At 39.2% G+C, this 18,982-nt stretch overlaps 1 protein-coding gene across 2 annotated transcripts in view; it reads left to right on the forward strand.

Moving 5' to 3' along the window:
- LVRN (laeverin) overlaps nt 1-14,810 on the forward strand; it is a 33,889-nt gene extending 19,079 nt beyond the window's left edge. Inside the window, exons 11-20 of one of the 2 annotated variants that reach the window (XM_058044100.1) lie at nt 56-132; nt 1,943-2,082; nt 4,222-4,277; nt 5,567-5,720; nt 6,590-6,684; nt 7,331-7,438; nt 11,171-11,341; nt 12,854-12,994; nt 13,913-13,988; nt 14,664-14,810. In XM_058044100.1, coding sequence (XP_057900083.1) covers nt 56-132; nt 1,943-2,082; nt 4,222-4,277; nt 5,567-5,720; nt 6,590-6,684; nt 7,331-7,438; nt 11,171-11,341; nt 12,854-12,994; nt 13,913-13,988; nt 14,664-14,810 — 1,165 coding nt within the window. Of the gene's footprint in view, nt 1-55; nt 133-1,942; nt 2,083-4,221; nt 4,278-5,566; nt 5,721-6,589; nt 6,685-7,330; nt 7,439-11,170; nt 11,342-12,853; nt 12,995-13,912; nt 14,002-14,344; nt 14,452-14,663 lie in introns of those variants that run through there. The other variant, XM_058044101.1, reaches the window with a different exon arrangement.
- The last annotated feature ends 4,172 nt before the right edge of the window (nt 14,811-18,982 follow it).

The raw sequence follows: 18,982 nt of genomic DNA on the forward strand, positions 1-18,982 counted from the left end.
GCTAAGAGGGATTTTTAAATATAAGAATTTTAATAATATCCTTTTATTTGTCAAGTAACACCTGGATTATTCCTATTTCTTGGATGAGAAATGGATCATCACAACCCTTTACATGGCTAGATAAAAGCAGCAGTAAGTAATGTATTTGTTTGCACATTCTAAAACCAAACTGATGAGAACACTCAAAAGTCTTTTTAAAAAAAGGATATATTTGAATTAAATAGGGACATAAAACTTTAATACAGAAATGTCTCTGTTTATCCATAGCAATGATTTTGTGCCAAAAAATAGCAGTAGATTTTCCATTAGGTCAATACAATATTCTTTTCTCTGTTGTATCAAACTTCAGTGCAAGCTTGAGTTTTTAATAAGATGGTACAACTTGTTTTAGGAGTAGAAATTTCTACAGAAATTATGATTTTATATTTTTTTACATAAATCCAAAGTTTTAGGTCCTCATGCTTCTGTAATATTCTTCCCCCAACAGATCTCATTGATGTTAATGACAGGTTTTGAATATAGACAGGATCTCAGCTGTGAAATATCAGAAAATTATCAGCTCAAGTAGTAGATAGAAGACTGAAAAAATTAACACTGGCTGTGCGAAGTGACCCAAATATTATTGCACATTAATACCTGTAACAACAGGAAAATTAATGGTTTCAACAGCATTTAATTTGTTTATGCAAATTAAATTTAAAATTATCAATATAATAGGATTTTTAAAGTTTTAAATTCTTACAATAGAAAGTGATTTTATGGGTGTCATGGAATAAAAAATTCAGTTCTTTCTGAACTCAGTGGTTTCCAATAGCTTTTTCCTTTTTTTGAGAAAGAAGAAGCATAATCATTAGAATGGGGTAATCATTTTGCTTTGGCAAGTCAGGCATGCATCAGGTTTTAGATGAGTCAAAATAAGATGCAGAGACTAATGCAGTGGGATGCTTGAGAGCAAATATTCAATATGCTGTGTGCATTGCAGCTCTCCACCCTCTGTTGGCAGGGGTTAAAAGTTACTTCCTCTTTTTTTAGGCAGTAAGATAGCTTGAGTGACCATTAATTTGACTGTATACAGACGGACAAATGCACGTCTATTCCTCTGAACACAGGATGAATCTTGCAGTACTTGCTCTGTCTGAACACTGGAGCGCTCGGAGTAGAGCTCTGGTGGGGGTGGACTACTCACCAGTATGGACTTACTGCCCTGACAGAGTGTGCCTTCTCAAACGAGGGTTCTGTGATAACAGAATACTCCTCTGATGAGGCAGCTTAGAGCCCTCAGGGCTTCACTGGCTCCTTCAAAGCACAGCAGGCTCTCAGGAACAGTCAACCAGGCAAGAACACATGAGTAGTGAGATGGAATGCAGGAGGAAGCTGTTAGTAACTGATGTAACTCAAAAGGACTATGGAACTATCTTCTTTAAAATAAGCATTTTTGATTACTTGTCTCTTGGTTAAACTTAATAGGTTTGGGGTTTTTTCCCCCCTTGATCTGCATTTATCTGAATAAATGTAGATGGGTGGTCAGTTCTTCTGTGAGGTGCTGAGCACTGTGCTGTGGAGCTGGGAGCAGCAGGTGTGCTGTGGATCTGTGCCCTGCAACAGGCTGGGAGGATATTGCTCCTCATCCTGAGAGTTTGCTGTTGAGTAAACTTCCTCAACCCTCACAGCTGCCTTTCAGCTAAAGGGCTGGAGCCAAGTGGGTCTTCAGCCTCCTCCTTAGAATCCCAAGGTGCTCAGTACCTGAGGAATCATTGGCTTGTTGAGGTCGTCCTGCTGGGCAGAGCAGAGATCTCAAGTGCACTGAGCTTTTGGGGGGTTCTTTTTGAGTCCAGCCTCAAACTTGTCTCATACCTCAGAGGAGCAGCAAGTACATTGTTTGTAAATTCAAAAGAAGCAGTGCATGGAAAACAAAATGATACATTCTAATGTCACTTTACAGAAATGTTTCCTGAAATGCAAGTATCAGAGTCAGACTATGACTGGATCTTGCTAAATGTAAATTTAAGTGGATACTACAGAGTGAACTATGACCAATTAAACTTGAAGAGATTAGCACGCTTGCTTGAAAATGATCCAAAGGTAAGATCATGTTTGTTTTCTCAAGCTTATGAGCAGACTCTTTCTGTATATTTTTTCATGCAGTTTTTACCTGGAATCACGTTGATGAAAATCTGGAATAATGACAAACCCACCATTGCACCACTAGTCACTGGCTTTTTGTAGGGGAAAAAGACAGGCCTGAACAGTTTCAGATAACTTTACATGACATTTTGTCTTCAAATTTGTGTTACTAGCCTATGGTTCTTCTGCTCTCTTTAAATCTCTCTCAAGGAGCTTTCAGTATGAATGTGGGATTTCAGCCTTAGCAAGTACAAAGTAATTATGAAAAAGGAAAATTGTGAGAAAGTTTATTTCCATGTTTTGTCAAGCCATAGTGTTTCTGCCTGTAGAATTAAAAAAAAAAACCAACCTTTTTTTTTTTTTTTTTTTTTTTTTTTTTTTTTTTTTGTGGGTTGGTTGGGGTTTTGTGGATTTGTTTGTTTGGATTTTTTGGTTTTAGATTTTTGTGGATAATTTTCCTAGAAGTTCCAATCAATTCTATTTGAGCTCTTTCAGTCCTCTGTAGACAGTGACTTAGAATAGATTGCATCCCACCTTTGCCTTGCCATAGCCTGAGCTGAAGGTGAAAGTGGTCCAGAACAAATGTGACTTTTTATGGGGTTGCATGGTCTCAGTGCTGCCTAATCCTACAGTGAGCCAGAGGTTGCAATAGTGGTGTCAGCTCATTTGTTTTGCTAACAAAAGTGAGAAAATTGAACCTTTTGACCTAATAGTAATCGGTACAATCTTTCTCTAGAGAGTCTGGACACAAGGCTGATCAGAGCATATGAAACCTTCCTACAGCACGGTGGCTCCATTTCTTCTAGGCTTCTTTCTTTCAGGGCAGACCTACATCATCAAGATGTTGGGTGTGGGTTGACTTGGGTCATTTTTTGGCGCCATACAGGGTGGCAAAAATGTAACTCTGGGCCAGACAGGAGAGGCAGGAATATTCTATTAAGTATAGGTTTGGTCACATTCAAACAAGACAGGCTCACATGTAGCATTTTCCAGAAGAGAGCTCAAAACTAGTAGCTAACAAGTAGCATGGGCTATTAAAGACCACAGAGGAGTTATTTTGGATTCACCGTGACAAGTGCATTAACTGCAGAACAGCTGTGGATAGCACTAACAGTAGGACTGCAATCACAAGCCTAATTTCTTGAGTGAAAACATTCAGCAATGGCCAAGGACGCGTCTTACCATAAGGCATCCCTTCTGGGAAGGGTGAGGAGGACAGACACATCTTTCTGTCCCTAAAATTTTGTGTCAAATTCTCACAATCCCCAGTCATGTACAAAATCAGGGTGCATTCTCTGCCTTATTAACCACAACTGTGCGAAGTGCCTTGGGTGGTACTGCGGTCAAACTGTCTGCTCTTTGTGGTAATGCTTCCTGGTGGGAAGTGTTCTTGGTAGCAGTTGTGCAAAACTGTCTGTTCCTCATGGTCATGCTGTTTTTTACGTTTCTTGGTATCGAGAGGTGGAACGAGAACACGCGGCATCCACCCAGCCCCACATTCCTGCCCAGGACACCTGACTTGTGTCTGCTTTCAGCATCTCTGCCCTGCTTTATGCTCCCAGCTGTCACAGGGAATGCTTGCCCACGTGGAACAGGGAGGGCACAAGGAGGACAGCAGTCCTGCCACGAGAGCGTGAGATACACGCGTGTAAGCAGAGAAACAGCCACGACTGTGCTTGGGTCATTGATTTCATGGCAGTGATAGACACGCTGCTCTGCACAACTGTATTAAAACCTCAAAAGGGAAAAATGTACCAAAATTGTGTAGCTGGGATATTTTGAAGAAATGTGGCATTTCCATGTTTTAATTTCAATTACAGCATGCAAGTAAGAGGAGTCTTTAAATTCTCTGCTTAATGGCCCGTAGTTATATGCTTATATACAACGTAATATATATTATGTAGCTCTGTGTACAGCACATATCTCTTAAAGCACATAAATAACTTCAGTTTAAAATTCAGGATCCATTTCTCAATGTTTTGTAGGCTGTTTTGATATAGAAAACCTGTTAGGGATGTTCTGAAGCATCGTAAAGCTTTTTGTAAACTCTTAATGACATGTTGAAATCAACTAACACAACACCAATGCTTTCTGCAGGCTATTCCCGCTGTCAGCAGGTTCCAGCTGATAGATGATGTTTTTGCATTGAGAGAGTAAGTATGTCTCCAATATGTTACAGAAATTGATTAAAAAATATGACTGCACTCAAGATTTCTAGTTCTGCTTCCTTCATTCCTATCCATGTGTGCCTCCTAAGAATAACTGCTTTGACAAAATGGTTGGGAGTTGCTTAATCCCTTCTTTTGTCAGTGCTGAGTGATTTACTTCAAAATTTCTTTTGTTCCAGCTCCAAGGAAATGATTTTAAATAGTTGCACTGCCATGAGTTCTTTGAAGATTAACCTGTATTTAACAGAAAAAGTACCCCAAATGAAGACTGAATCTTCCTTCATTTATTCTGGACTATCTCAACTGTTCTGTACTGTGTCACTCAAAACCTTTTTAATTTCTCTTTCTGAGTCATGACTCGGGTGTTCAGGTCTGTGATGCTAAGGAGGTCAGCAATGTTGTAGGGAGCTGAGAAGCATTAAGTGTGTCGGTGCCTCACAGAGGTGCCAAAGGCATCAGACACCAATGATGAGGCTGTCCCTGCGATGAGGGACCTCAGGGATGAGGTGGCCAAAGCACACAGCCCTGCTTCAGGGCCTGTGGAAGTTCCTCTGACAGGATGAAGTAAAAATTCCCATTTCTCCTCTCATAAGAATATCCTTTTCCAGAAGAGAGCTCAAAACTAGGAGCTAACAAGAAATGTAACTGTGAAATACAGAACTGCGCTGCTATACAAGTACACCAAAAATATTTTTTTCTGTAGAGGGGGGCTTGAATTGGATTTTTTTTTTTTGTGAAAAAATGAATTCCATGCTTATTACACACTGAGGGACAGAAATGCCATGCTGAAGAAGTTAATTCCACAAATAGTGTGCCTGTGAATTAAATGGTTTGACTTTTACAGTATTCCACAAAAGAACATATCATGAAAATAAGTTGTTTCACAATAAAAATAAAGTTGTATTATAACTAAGACAGTACTTCTTAATTTTGATCCAGTGGGACAGACTGCCCTGCTGCCAATGTGTTTGTACCATATCCTGCAGACACAGAGTGTGCATGCTGCCATACTTACTGCCATGATTGGCCTGTTCCTTTGATAGCAGCACAGTGCTCCTTCATAGATGGTTTGAGAGTTCACCTCCTAAAATCACCATCCATTTATATTTCTTTTACTTTTTCCAGTGCCTTTTCTAGGTTACTTTTCACACAGTATTCTGATGCTTTATTGTCTGCTCCATAAATAAACATGTATGTGTGGTAGGTGGTTAATGTGAATAAGCATGCTAAAATGTGTGGGCTTTTTTGTTTTGTTTTGGGGCTTTTTTACATAGATTTGGATATGTTCCAATTGAAACAGCACTTGAGCTAACGAAATACCTTGCCAGAGAGGATGAACTCTTCATATGGAATGTGGTATTGTTAAAACTTATACCAGAGAATTTGGAAAGTATGCTGAAGAACCATGCAGTATATCCACTTTTAAAGGTATGACCATTTTGTTAGTTACCAAAGATATTAGACCACACAAATACATTAGTCTAAAATTAATGCTTTTTAAATTCTCTAGGATGTAGTGGTGGCTATGATTCAGAGAGCTTGTAATTGTTGTTCCATGACTTTATCAACTTTTGGGGTTTTATTAAAAAGGAGGAGGTACTTAATTATACATATTAGTCAATTATAAGTCTCATTGAGTCTTATCTGATCCTTAATGAAAAGCAGCAATGCATTCACATTCCTGACATTAAGCTTCATCCTTGATTGTTTGAAACAATGAATTTGGAAAACAGAACTGTCTGTCAGTAGCAAGTGAAAGGACAACACTGCTATGTATAAAAGGCATATAGTGTATTTGTGCTCTGTGCTTTGTACTGCTTTCCATTCACCTTCATGGAGTGAAAGAAGGAATAGTGTTTAGATACTAATTGAACTTACTCTCTCCCATATTTGACTTACCTGAGATACTACTGTCACATTTATTTCCTTGACTACTGTTTCAAGATTCCACTTATGTTTAAAGTACAGTCCCACAGTGTTAGTTAAGTTCTAAAAAGTAAAGGTATGTTAATATAAGTGAGAAGAACAAAGTATTTTCTATTGAGAAGGGCTTTTCCCTGTTTCTCTGAGAATTTGTTGTCTTTCATTATAAGTTCAAAGGTCCTCGTGATGTGAAATGGTAGTGTGTCTGTTTGAAGTACAGGTATAATGTATTTTAGACCCAGTTTATATTTAATTTAATGCTCTGTGTTTTCAAGACATTAATAGCCATAGATTTTTAGGATAAACTGAGTAAATAAGGAAAATAAAAACTTGTATCTAAATGAAAGTAATTTTTCTTTCCCTTCTTTTAAAAGAAATACCTTTTAAAGAGAATGTTGCCAATATACCATTATTATGCAGGTTTTATTCGTCAAAATGCTGATGCTTTGGAAGATGACTATTTTGCTCAGTAAGTTCCTCTCTTCTTAAGAGTTTTTTCTGGTGTGATTGGATCTGATACATTGCAGTTTGCTCAAGTAAATTTAAATGCAAGATACAGGAATAATTCTCTAACTAATGTGAACGCAACTGAATTGTTATTTTACTGTTCTGTAAGTGTGACACCTTTGATAGGAACATAAAGGGTGATAGTTTAAGGATCTTTAATTTTAAGGATCATTTAATTTTAGTGGCAGTTCTCGTTTGTCAGAGAACAGGCTCAGCAGGCTGCTGCTAGTTGAAGAAAAACTGACAGCAATGAACTTAAGATCTGATTCTTGGGTCAATTACTAACTCTTCAAAATATTTTATTTTGCAAGGCCACTGCAGCCACAGGCTTAAACATCAGAGCTGGATCACTTCCAAGGGGGATATAAACCACACAAAAAACTTACAGAAATATAATACATTGGTTGCCTCACTATATATCCACTAATATTAATTCTGGGGACCATTATTGTTTGTTTAGTTATTTTATTAAAACTCAATTGTTCCTAGTAGAGGTTCTTGTGGGCTAATGGCATCGTGTTCTGAAACTGTGGTGGTCAGGCACAGTGCAAGTATGCCAAGTGTGGTATGCATATCTTTTATTCTTACTGTTTTAACTTCCCTTCAAGAGTGTATTTGGAAAAACTCTTGGCAACAGCGTGCTGGCTGGGCCTCCAAGACTGTTTGGACCTGTCATCTGAACTGTATGCTAAGTGGAGGGACAATCCTGAGTACAAGTAAGAAACGGTGATCTGCTCTTAGAGGTGTGCCCGTCTAAGAAGGTGGAAAGTTAAAAGGCTGTTACAAGGGGGAGGCAGAATGAGAAATGCCTCTGTACACTGCTCTCATTTATTGACAGAACGGCAGAATTTAAGACAATTATGTCTACCCAAACTCTCCCTCTTCCCCAAATCCCAGCTTTATGATGATTTCATAATTGCTGCTTTTTATATAGACTTAACAGGCTGGAGGATGCAGATTTTGCCATGAAGACAAAAAGCTGGTTAGCCATGTAACAGGTGAACCTCCTAGGATTGTTAATATCCCATGTGGCCCAGTCCCCTTGCAGTAGTACAGCCTTGGGGTTGTCACATACACCAACTCAGCTTTTAAGCTTCTCTTAACAATCCTGAGTGAAGTGATGTTTGCATGATACAGCAAACATCTGCCCCTGGTGAGCCATCAAAGTGCCTTGGATGTTCTGTGCTCACATAAAGAGGTGTTGGGAATAGCTGTCAGTCCCTATGCTGGGGCTGGAGCCCAGGGGTTAGGGGTCTGGTCTGTGACGATGGACTCTCAGGAAGAGACTTTCTGTATTCAACCATTGCATCATTGAAAAAAATTTACAATGTATTGAAATTCTTATTCTCTTTTCCTCCCTCTTTCTTTTGATGTTTTTCTATGCAATAGTCAAATAGTGTTGGCACTGGTGAGTGAGTATTTAAAGTTTCTTTTTATTTGTGGTAGTTGTGATTAACATTTCAGTTTTATTTTATATATGTTGATAAATGTAGTTGGCTAAGTAAACTGAACTTGTACCATAATACTTGAGTTTTCTAAAATAGTTTCATAGTGATCATCCTTATAAAAGCCAAACTGAGTTTTGCAGTTAGACTGAAAAGTTTAAATAGCCTACATAAATTTTGTTCCATTCTAAAGAGAATATTATTGCAATTCCACACTAAAAGCAACAATGCTATGCTGAATTGTCAGTCTATTTTCAAAACAGACATCTTTCCCTACTAATAACATTTGAGGTGATGGAATATTACATACCTTGTTTGACCTGAATAGCTGAAAATCTGCGAAATACATCAGCTGATTGGGTTTGAAATTTGATTAAGAATATTAATTTTGCTGTCCTTCTTGACACTGAGAAAAGTTCAAATGGATTTCACTGGGCTTTATGTGTGGAAAAAAATGAAACTCTGAATTTGGTTAAGTTAAACATCATCATTAAAAAATGATCATGTTTTAAGGAGAAAACCCCATAGAAGACAGGACACTTCTTAGGTTTCAAGTGACAGATCACTGTTCCCATGCAGTTAATGAGACTTTACTTATGCTGAGTAGGAGAGGAAACAGGCACAATTCACTTTTGACCCATATTTCACAGACAAATCCCTTTAGATGCTCTTATGTGCTCCATGCTGAGAGCAAATTCACAGCAGCTGTTTTGCCACAGGTGGAACCCAGAAGGATTCTCACATCTGTGGAACGAAGTAATGCATTTCTGCTTCAGATTGGGTGATCAACTTTCAGCTGAACATTTCCAAATTGTTCTGAGCAGAACGTAACTGGACTTAATACAGTGCATTTTTATCCATTTCATGGAAATAACTAGAGCTGTAAATCCCAGCCAGTTTCTCAGTTTTACTCTTTTTTCATTATACGAGTGTAGTGAAGCTTGCTAAATTAATGTATTCTTTTAGATGCTGTTAGTGGCTTGTCTTTTGAAAGAAGGAAACTAGCCTTGGGGAGGGACAGTATTTCAGTCCATTTTACTTTTTTACTAAAGGTTCACATATACTGCTGCTACTCTCAAAAGTTAAGAAATCGCCATGTTATTTCTGGATTGATTCCCAAAACACAATGTAAAATAACCTGCCCTGCTTTCCAGCAGCTTTTTGCATCTTCCCCAACATCCAGAAATGAGGGATCCTGGCAGGCAAGTAATGTCAAATCACACAGCCAGGAAAGATGAGTTTATTCAGCAATGTCAAATCACACAGCTTATTCAAGATTAATAAGTCACACCCCTCACTTAATATAATCTCAAGCTCCAAAGTCCCTTTTTGGACCATACTGGACATCCTCTGGGAGCTACACAACATAAACCACTTCAGGGCCCCCACAGATGTCACCAGCCAGCAAACCATTGCCCCACAGCAGGCAATCCAGCCTGCTGCAAATGTTGTACATCAGAGTTGCAGCCACACAGAACTTGGCTACTCACATACAACTTTACACTTATTAATGAACATTTTCTTGCAACTACTGGAGCAGCTTCAGCAGCAAAATAAAGAGCTGTACTTTGGCCAAAATAGCTTTACCCCTTTGTCACCTTACTATGACCTCTTACTGCAACATTATGAAACGATTATGAAACAAATTACTAAACCCTGTAACTCAGATCTGTTAGAGAAGGATTCCTCACAGGGCAATACTTTAGACTGACAAAACTACCCTACATGTCATTCTTAGTGGTAAATCCCTTATGTTCCAACAAATAGCTAGGTAAATGAATCCAAACTATTTTTTAAAGTAAATATAGAACATGCCTATGCTCTCTGTTAGTATGACAATGAAATCCCCACATCTGCAACAGAATTACCAAAATCCCTCCATCTTGCCTTTTTACTAACAAGCGATATCTGTCATGTAAAACACTCAAGTCTTTTGCTCTTTCCTACTAGTCCTTTGTTTCCAAAACTTATAACTTCCTGTTCTCTACCTTGTACTGTAAAGATTGATGTCATATATCCTTCCTCCTGACTCACTAACTCTGTTGGAATCATCCTCATTTTCTCTAGGATAATCTGCTGAAACTCAGGAATTTTTCTCAAATTATTTAAATTTGAATTTGCTGTTTCCATATGGGCTTGAAGAATGGCTTTTCTTACCAGAAACTTATCTGTTTTCCTAAGTGTATCCCCTGATCAAAGGGAGGGCATTTTTTACAAATTCATTTACAATCTTGGCTTAATGTAATAATAAGCAGACTAACCAAATGACATAGGGAAGTCAAATGTTTTGCTTATAGCAATGGGACCCATTCTTCTGTAGGGGCATTAGTCCAAAATACCATTAGCTGAAACTGTTTTCAGATAGCCTGCATAGTAGAACACTGCTTTCACTGAAAAGTGTTTACAATGTCTTAATATTAGGGACACATCATTGCTACAGAAAAAATTTCCTGTTTGGCCTTTGCATATGGAGCATTACACTAGTAATATTTACATTTAGTTTCTGTTATGAAATTCATTGCCCTGTTGAGGACTCTTCCCTGGGGAGGGAGTAATAGGAGGCTGCCCGTTGCATGGAAAAATGTCCCTTCTGATTCCTTCTGTGCTGCAAATGGCTTTTCCTACTGGGTGCATTCACTGAAGGAACTTAGAAAAGGCTTGTCTGGGATGATGCATATATGCATTAGTGCACTCTTTAATGGTGTGATCCATTTCCTAGGCTGTGATGGGGAACAGTGGCATTGACCCTGTATGTACACAAAATACTCTGGTCCATTTGCTCTAAAAATATTGGAGTTTTTTGTTTCCTTTAAACTGCATGCTTTTAAAATGTTTAAATCATAAATAAAGCAAACAGATTTCCTATCTTTATTTACACTGATATTTTATATTTGCATTGCTGTGTATCTTTCAACTGTAAATAAACATTTGGTTTCAGTTACGCATTTACAAAAGGATTTGTCCCTACAACAGTAGAGTACCTTTAAATATTTTACCTTGCAGAATCCCCTTTCTAATTAGAAGAACAGTCTGCTGCTATGGTATTGCAGTGGGAAGTGATAAAGAATGGAATTTTGCATGGGAGATGTACAACCATACCGACTCCGTTGAAGAAGATGAAGATATCCTGCTCCATGCCATGAGCTGTGCCAAAGAGCCATGGTTACTTTACAGGTAACCTTGATCAAAGTATATCTTTGTGTATGTACAAGTAAATAACAAGAACAAAAATACTTTACTGTGCAAAGCTGGTAGAGGTTTGCTTGCCACAGAGGCATGTGTCTTGTCAACCACTGGTAACATTTTAAAGAGTTTTGTTAGGGAGCAAGTATGAAAAATGGGACAAACAGCAATAAACAATCCTTCTGCAAATACAACCATCAGGTCTTGAGTCCTGACTCCATGTGGGCCGACCAAAAAGTTAGGACATATATCGAAGAATCTTGTCCAGAAGTTTCCAGAACCTAGTTTGGAATGCTGTGTTTATTTTCTTTTACTGGCATTTTATCTTTGTCAGTAAAATGATGTTGAATTCTCTAATCAGTCATACTTGTAGTAGCTAAAGCATTTGTTAAGGGGTGGAATTTTGGCAGTGATGGTCTAAAGAATTATCATCATAAAGAAACATTCACATAAACTCCATAGGTCTAAAGGTGTAGAAGTAATGCTTCAGTCCTTCCAGTGTGGTGGTCATTTGGGAAGACAGAAAAATATGACTAAGATAATAAGAGAATAAGATAAGAAATATGAATAAGAGAATAAGATAAGAAATGTTGCAAAGAGATGCCCAACCACCTATACTAATTTCCCCCTTGACCCATGATCCTATTGCCTTTTTCTTGGAACAGGCTAGCACCATTCCCTGATAAATCAGGAAGTTGTTATGAGCTTCTTCCTCCATGTACTCCAGTAGCTGACAAACCAATCTGTTTTTTGAAATGCCACCTAGGGAGTGTTTTGGGGTGAAGAATGTTAAGATGTGCTTTCCCTGGCCCTCACAATTATGTCCATTATGTTAAACATAGGGCCTGCAAAAGGGGAGAAACCCAGCTCTACCCATAAAGCAGCTGCCTGCAACACACTATGAGAAAATAACTATAAAAGGGTTCATTTGGAAGTAGGAGCATGCAAGACAGAGAATAATTACTTTTCAAGATGTTCAGGCATTCACTGCCACTGACATCATTAGAAGACACTTCTGAAATCCTGCCTTAGTCCTCATAAAAATATTTTAATTGAGTCTTGCTGTAGGGGAACCTATAAACAGGTTGTTTTTGTGTAAAAGTGTCTCACTGGCATACTCTATATGCCTCCATCTGAGTCACAATGAGGTGAATTGCCTGAAGGTGAAGAGCAGTCTGCCTTTCCAACTGGTAGGAGCACTTGTCTTTCTGGTGCCAAGATAAGAAACACATCTATGTCCATTTGATATTCTACACCCTCACTTTACTAAGTGAAGAGTCTATGTGCAAGAACAAATGTTAAGGACAGAACCTGAGCTGAATATACCTGAGCTGAATATACCTGAGCCCAGAGTGACACCAACTTTGGTATAACCTTCCACATGCTGATATTATTTGAGATAGGATGTTTTGTGAACTGGATTTCATTTCCAGATTGCAATACTGTATATTTCCATTTTAAAACACAAGTGAAAGGTTCACTTCTTTCCTGCTTTTCTAACAGGTACTTGCAATATGGACTCAGTGACACATTATTTTCTTCCAATTATACTTCAGTCATCATCTCACATGTAGTGACTAAGGATATTGGGCACCATATAGCCTGGGAATTTGTTACGGAAAATTGGCCACTTTTAAGTCAAGGGTAAGGAACAAGTTTTGGTTTCCTTTAATTTCTGTGGCTCTTTGGCTTCTTCCTCTCTTTTATGTTTGAGCTATGAAATTCAGGTGCAGATTTTCCTTCCAGGGATGGCTATTTGTAATGGTTGATTCAACTGAGTATGCAGAGCAGAGTTTTCAGAGGATTCAATTCTGATCAGGGTTTAATGCCAAAGAATAGCTCATCAAACATAGAAGACTTTAAAAATTATTCTGTTAATGACTGTTTCTGTACTTTTAAGTACTCCTGGGAATCCTGACTCTAGAAGTGGGTATATCTGCTAGGATTTTACAAGAGGGTGTAAATGCTGTAAATTGTGGGTATAAAATGCTGAAGTAAAATCCTCATATGTAAATTATTATTAACACTAGAAAAGGCAAGTTGTAGCAGACTTGAGTCATATCAACTTGTTCCTTTACAGAGCTTTTCTGTGTTCCAAATTTATGAGAAATTTGCTGGAAAATTGTCCCCTTATTTTCAAACAAAAAGAATAGTGCAAGTGTTTTTTTGTATGCTACCCTCAAGATAGCAACAGGAACATCAGCTCGTTAGACATGTTACCGGTTACTCGTTTTAGCTCAGTTTGGCTGTATGGCCTCAGAGACATTATCTGTTTCATGCAAAGAATTCACTTTACCAAAGTACAAACACCAGATCTTTCTAGGACATGAAAACGAAGGGTAATTATTGAATTTTGTGCAGCTCAAATGTCTAAATTGAATATTAATGGTAGTTCTTCAAAAGAGGGAAAAGAGTCCATAGTTGCAAACTTCAGTTTGCATACTTAGTTGATACTTGCAGCATAGTAAATAATCACTAAATGGTGTGAGTATTTTCAAATGAGATGTAATTTAGTATATTTGCTAATGTGCCATTTAAAGGATCTTTATCTCAATTTTACAGATATGGGCATGAATTATTGCATGATGTACTAAAAGCCATGGGAAGATTTGTCAAAACAGATGTACAGATCCAAGAGGTAAACCAGAGAAGCATTTAGTCTCAACTTCATGGCCAGTTTGTAAATACAAGTTTTGGTTCTTAAAAGGAATCATTGACCATAATGTTGATGTCTTCCAAACCTTCATGTTTCAAGCAGAATCTCCACAAATTCTATCAAAACTGTCTCATTTTCCTCTATGAAATCTGTCTGTAGAGACAGCCTCTGCCGTGATACCTACTGAAAATGTACCAGCATTTGGGCAGCTGGTCTGTTAGGTTGTCATACTGACATCTGTTTAATTCCTCATACTGTTCAATCACTGCTTACCCCAAATATTTACTTACTATTCTTCACTCCTCTCTTGTCTTTTGCCTATTAGACTGATGAGAAAGATTTCTTGTTCTGTGATTGTAGAACAGGCAGCACAAGAGGATTCTTCTACCCAACTAGTCCTAGACAGTGTGGTACCACCAGTACCAGTGAAGTTGGCTGCATTTGAAAGGATTTTTAGAGGAACAGCAAAAGGGCACATTCTTGATATGTAAGGAGCTTTCCTCCGTTAGTGTAAATCAGTGACCTTGCCCCAGCCCCTCTTCAGTCTCTGTCATCTGCCCCTTTTCTGTGCAGCTCTGTCCAAAGCGTCTGTCAGGCACACAGTTGCTTGCTGCAAGTGAAGCTGTGTGTGAACTAAGCCCGTATTTATTTCTTCAGTTGCAGGTTTTTTATAATGCTACTTTGGAAGAGGATGAGAGAGAGACTATTACTATGCTACTGGAATCTGCAAAACTTGAAAATATTGAAAGGAGAAAACTGCTAATCAAAATTGCCAACTGGTTAGAGAAGAACATAGATGATTGACTTGGAAAACAATTTCCAGTATATTATATGTGATTCACTATCATATTGGTATTCATTATATGCTTCAATTAAACATAAAGCACATTTTTATGAGTGCTGTGGTTGTCTTTCCACTGTGAAGTCTGGATAAAATGATCCACAAAGAAATAAAGGATTTAGTAAAAGAGGATATAAACATATTTGAATCTTATATCTAAAATAATTTCCCCCTGAATGAGGTCTTAGGGATGCATTGCTAATAATCTAACATATAGATAGAGTCTTGAATACTTTGGGGGTTTTCTTCTGAATTTTCAAATAAAAGGTATGCTGCATATTTGTGGCAAAATAGCATAAGGAAACGGAAAAAGTTTATATTCTGTTTTGTTTCATTTGTACAGTGGTCTATAACCTGTCTGTCTCCACTTCTATGCTCTTGAATTGCAAAGAGGACAATAGTTTAGAATAGTTCTGTGAAACATAAGCTTCATAATTACTTCAGACCTGTATGGAGGAAAGGAGTACAGAATCCTCAAATTGTAATTTTAATTAAGAAATTAATGCCTTGTCATTCAAACTTTGTTTTTTCTCAGCAGATCTGCACTTAAGGTGTCTACATTTGTGTTTGATTAGGAGATGCTTCTGAAGAGACCCTGCTAGTTATCTCCATTTAGCATGCTTCAGCCCCCAGAATGGTCTTGGAGTGTATGAACTGCATTATCTTTGGCTAAAATTTATCTTGGAGATGATGTGTGTGACATTTGAGGGTCATTTTGTCCATGGCACCAGTGTGCAAAGTCTAGTCTAAACTAACTCTTCTGGAACATCACTGTTCTAACTGCACTGAGGTGCTCGCTGATCACAGAATCACTGAATACGCTGAGTTAGAAGGGACCCATCAGAATCACAGACTCCAAATGCTTTGCTGTAGATACAAGGTTAGTCACCTTGATTACACAGCATTTTGGAGGTAGCAGGCAGAATTCAGCCTATTAGAATTATCAAACCATATCAACTTGTGCTTAAAAAAAAGCATGGGATCCTCAGTCCATGCAAACAATTTATTTTTAGGGTAACAGTATTGGACAAAATTACAGTACCGGTGATTAGTTAACATGTTATGGATCAGGAAACACTGTTACATGGGAATGCAGGAGACAAAATAAATCAGAATACTGATCTATGAAAAGACAAGAGTAAACTCCAGACATGTTAATACAAAGGATTTTTCACTGATGCCCTCTAAATACATTTAGGAAAAATGTTGCCATGATGACTGTACTGAATTTCCTCTGCTTTCTATGGCTGCAAAGAAAAATTCAAACAATTTTGAGAGTGCATGAGAAGCCCTTTACTGTATGGAAATTACCCATATGGATGATACAAGTTTGTGCTGGAAACAACTGACCTCTTAGCATTTGATCTAGTTACGAGTAATACCAAAGAAAATTGCATGTATTCTTGCAAGTCTTCAATTTGACTGAGAGAGCAGGGGAAGCTGTCAAGGCTGTGGTGAATTACGGGGGTTTTATCATAGACTTTTTAGGATGTTTTGCAAGGGACCTTAAAGATGATGTAGGTCCAATCCCCCTGTCATGGCATGGGACACCTTCCACCAGACTGGGTTCTTCAAAGCACTGTCCAGCCTGGCCTTGAACACCTGCAGGGATGGGATGTCCACAGCCTTCCTGGGGAACCTGTGTCAGTACTGAAGCTGTTTTGCTTCAGCATTTTCTGTGATTTCCAGTAGTTAATCACTGTCACTGTATGTCTCATGATGTGGGTTAAGCAAAGCTCAAGAAACATCCCATAACTTCACTCTATGCCCAGCAGGTTCAAACCATTTCTCTCCAACCATGAGCAACCACACTGCCTTTCTAACCAGTCTTCCATGCTTTTGTCACTTTTTTCTTCATCCTACTGAACAGAACTTTTAATTTGAACCACCAATGTGTAAAGATTACTAGAAGAATTTAAAATAAGATATTTTCAAATAATGGCTGCTGACTTAAGTCTGCCTCCCAGTGACAATCTATATATTTCAGAATTTCAGCACAGTTTTCATGGAAGAGGCAGAATGGTGAAGGTGATTGCTAGGCAAGCTGCCTGAGTAGGAGCAGATCTGAAACACTTCCAGAATCCACACATTTGCACTTGGTGGCATGTATCAGTGGCAGCTCTTGCTGCTGTTGAGTACAAGCTGAGTGCAGAGGTTTGCAGTGACAACTGGGAAATACATCAGGGGAAGAAGAGGTGCATGGGACGAATCCAGGAAAAGTTGGGAAAGCTGCTTTATTGAGGAGAGAACTGGGGTGAAAAATTTCATTGGAAATGAATATGAGGACATCAGAAAATGAGCTTTAATACTACTTATGCAGACTGTGAAGGTGTCATGGGGCCTGTAGTTGTGAAGGTGTGCATGTATGGGGCAATTTCCAGTAAAAATAGCTGTGTGTCTTTGATAGATAGGATGCATTCAGTAGGCCCTGAGTGGGGGGAAAAAAGTAGATATGATGTGAAAAGATCAGCTTTTTGCTTTAAGTCCTGCCCTTTGTCTTGAGAGCGAGGAAGTCACAAAGCTACACTTATGCTGCCCATACTGTATGTATGTGTGACAGGGCAGCAGAGTCGTGAGCTGGCAAGAATGCACACCAAGCCCAGTGGAGAGGGAGACTTCAGAGCTGCCAAGGTTCAAGAGCACCAGCCAACTTCTCCTCTGCACCTCCTGGCACAGTTATCTCGCTTCCCCACTGGTGGCTGTGCCCCCTTTCCCTCCTGGCACCTCAAGAACCTCCCAGGCAAGTGAGGAGAAGGCAGCTGGTTGTGGGGCCTGGCACAAACCCCACGCCATCTGTCTGCACTGATGGCACGTTGATGAGATGGGTGCAGCAGCCTGCGGCTTCTTTCAGGGTTGCTGGAAGTCCCAGAAGAGTGAGTATAGGGTAGTGAAAGGGAATGTGGGCCAAAATGCGGAAAAAAATGAACTGAGTTCATGTGGCCTTGCCACACTCCTGCTGTGCAGTGACTCACAAAAGATAAAAAGAGATGTCATCTCTGCATCCCCTGGCTCAGAGGTGCAGGGGCTCCTCCACAGCCAGCTGGACACAGCCTCTTGGCCAAACCAATGGCACTTTGGTTCAGACACCAAAGGAAGCAAAGGTCTAGACCACGATCAGGTTAAAACTTCTCTACTTCAAATTTGTTCTCTGGTAGCCCATGCAGGAAAAGGGTGGCATGGTGAGCATTGATGCCACAAACTTGGAAACTGGATATATGTGATTAACACAGGAACAGCAGACTCATTTGTCAGGGAATAAAGGGGGCACAAGGAATCTTATCTTCACCTTTTCCATCGCTTGTATTTGACTGTGAGCCAACTCCTTTATCCCATAAATATGACAGCCTACCTGAACCTTCTCTCAGCTCTCTGCCTGCTCTCTTCTGTTGGCCTTGTTATACACACCAGTAAAGAACTGTTATCCCTATCCTCATATCTTCGCCCGAGGGCCTCCTAATTTTGAAATTATAATAATTTGGAGGGACGGGGTTTACATTCTCCATTCCAAGGGAGGCTCCTGCCTTCCCTATCAGACACCAGTCTTTCAATCCAAGGCAATTGGTAAGTGAGCAACATCATGCATAACCTTGTACCATAGCGCACTAAGACTGTGAATTGGTAACTTTGAGTCATTACTATATCTTCTGCCCAGTAAATAACAGAATTAACCTATTGTTAAACAACCATTTGATAAGTTTCACTTTCACAATATCTTACTTCAATAAAACCACTGTTGCTGCTATGGTTTTTAAGTTGTGGAAACCTTCCCTGGGTCAGAGGGGCTGTGAGCTCTGGTCTTTGGGGGGGTCACTCTCTGTCCTTCTTTGTGATGGGATGAGACAAGGACCTGAGCAGGCAGAGGGAGAGGCTGACCTTGGCTGGCGGTGGGATACCCATTGTGATGCAGGAAGAATATGAGGGGAAAAAGCGTTGAGAGAAAGACAGGGAGATCACTTACTGCCTATCATCAGGATCATGTTGTAGTTAAGGAATAGCACTCCCCAGTTTAGTGCTCCCACTGAGACTCCAACCCATGTGCTGCCTGTTCACTCCCTCCTTCCTCCTCCCTCTGCAACTTGATGGAGAGGAGCGGAGGCACAAGAGGCAAGTATTACAGGTTGAGATATGAACAACT

The sequence above is a fragment of the Melospiza georgiana genome, chromosome Z (genome assembly GCF_028018845.1).
Source record: "Melospiza georgiana isolate bMelGeo1 chromosome Z, bMelGeo1.pri, whole genome shotgun sequence".
Classification (NCBI taxonomy): Eukaryota; Metazoa; Chordata; class Aves; order Passeriformes; family Passerellidae; genus Melospiza; species Melospiza georgiana.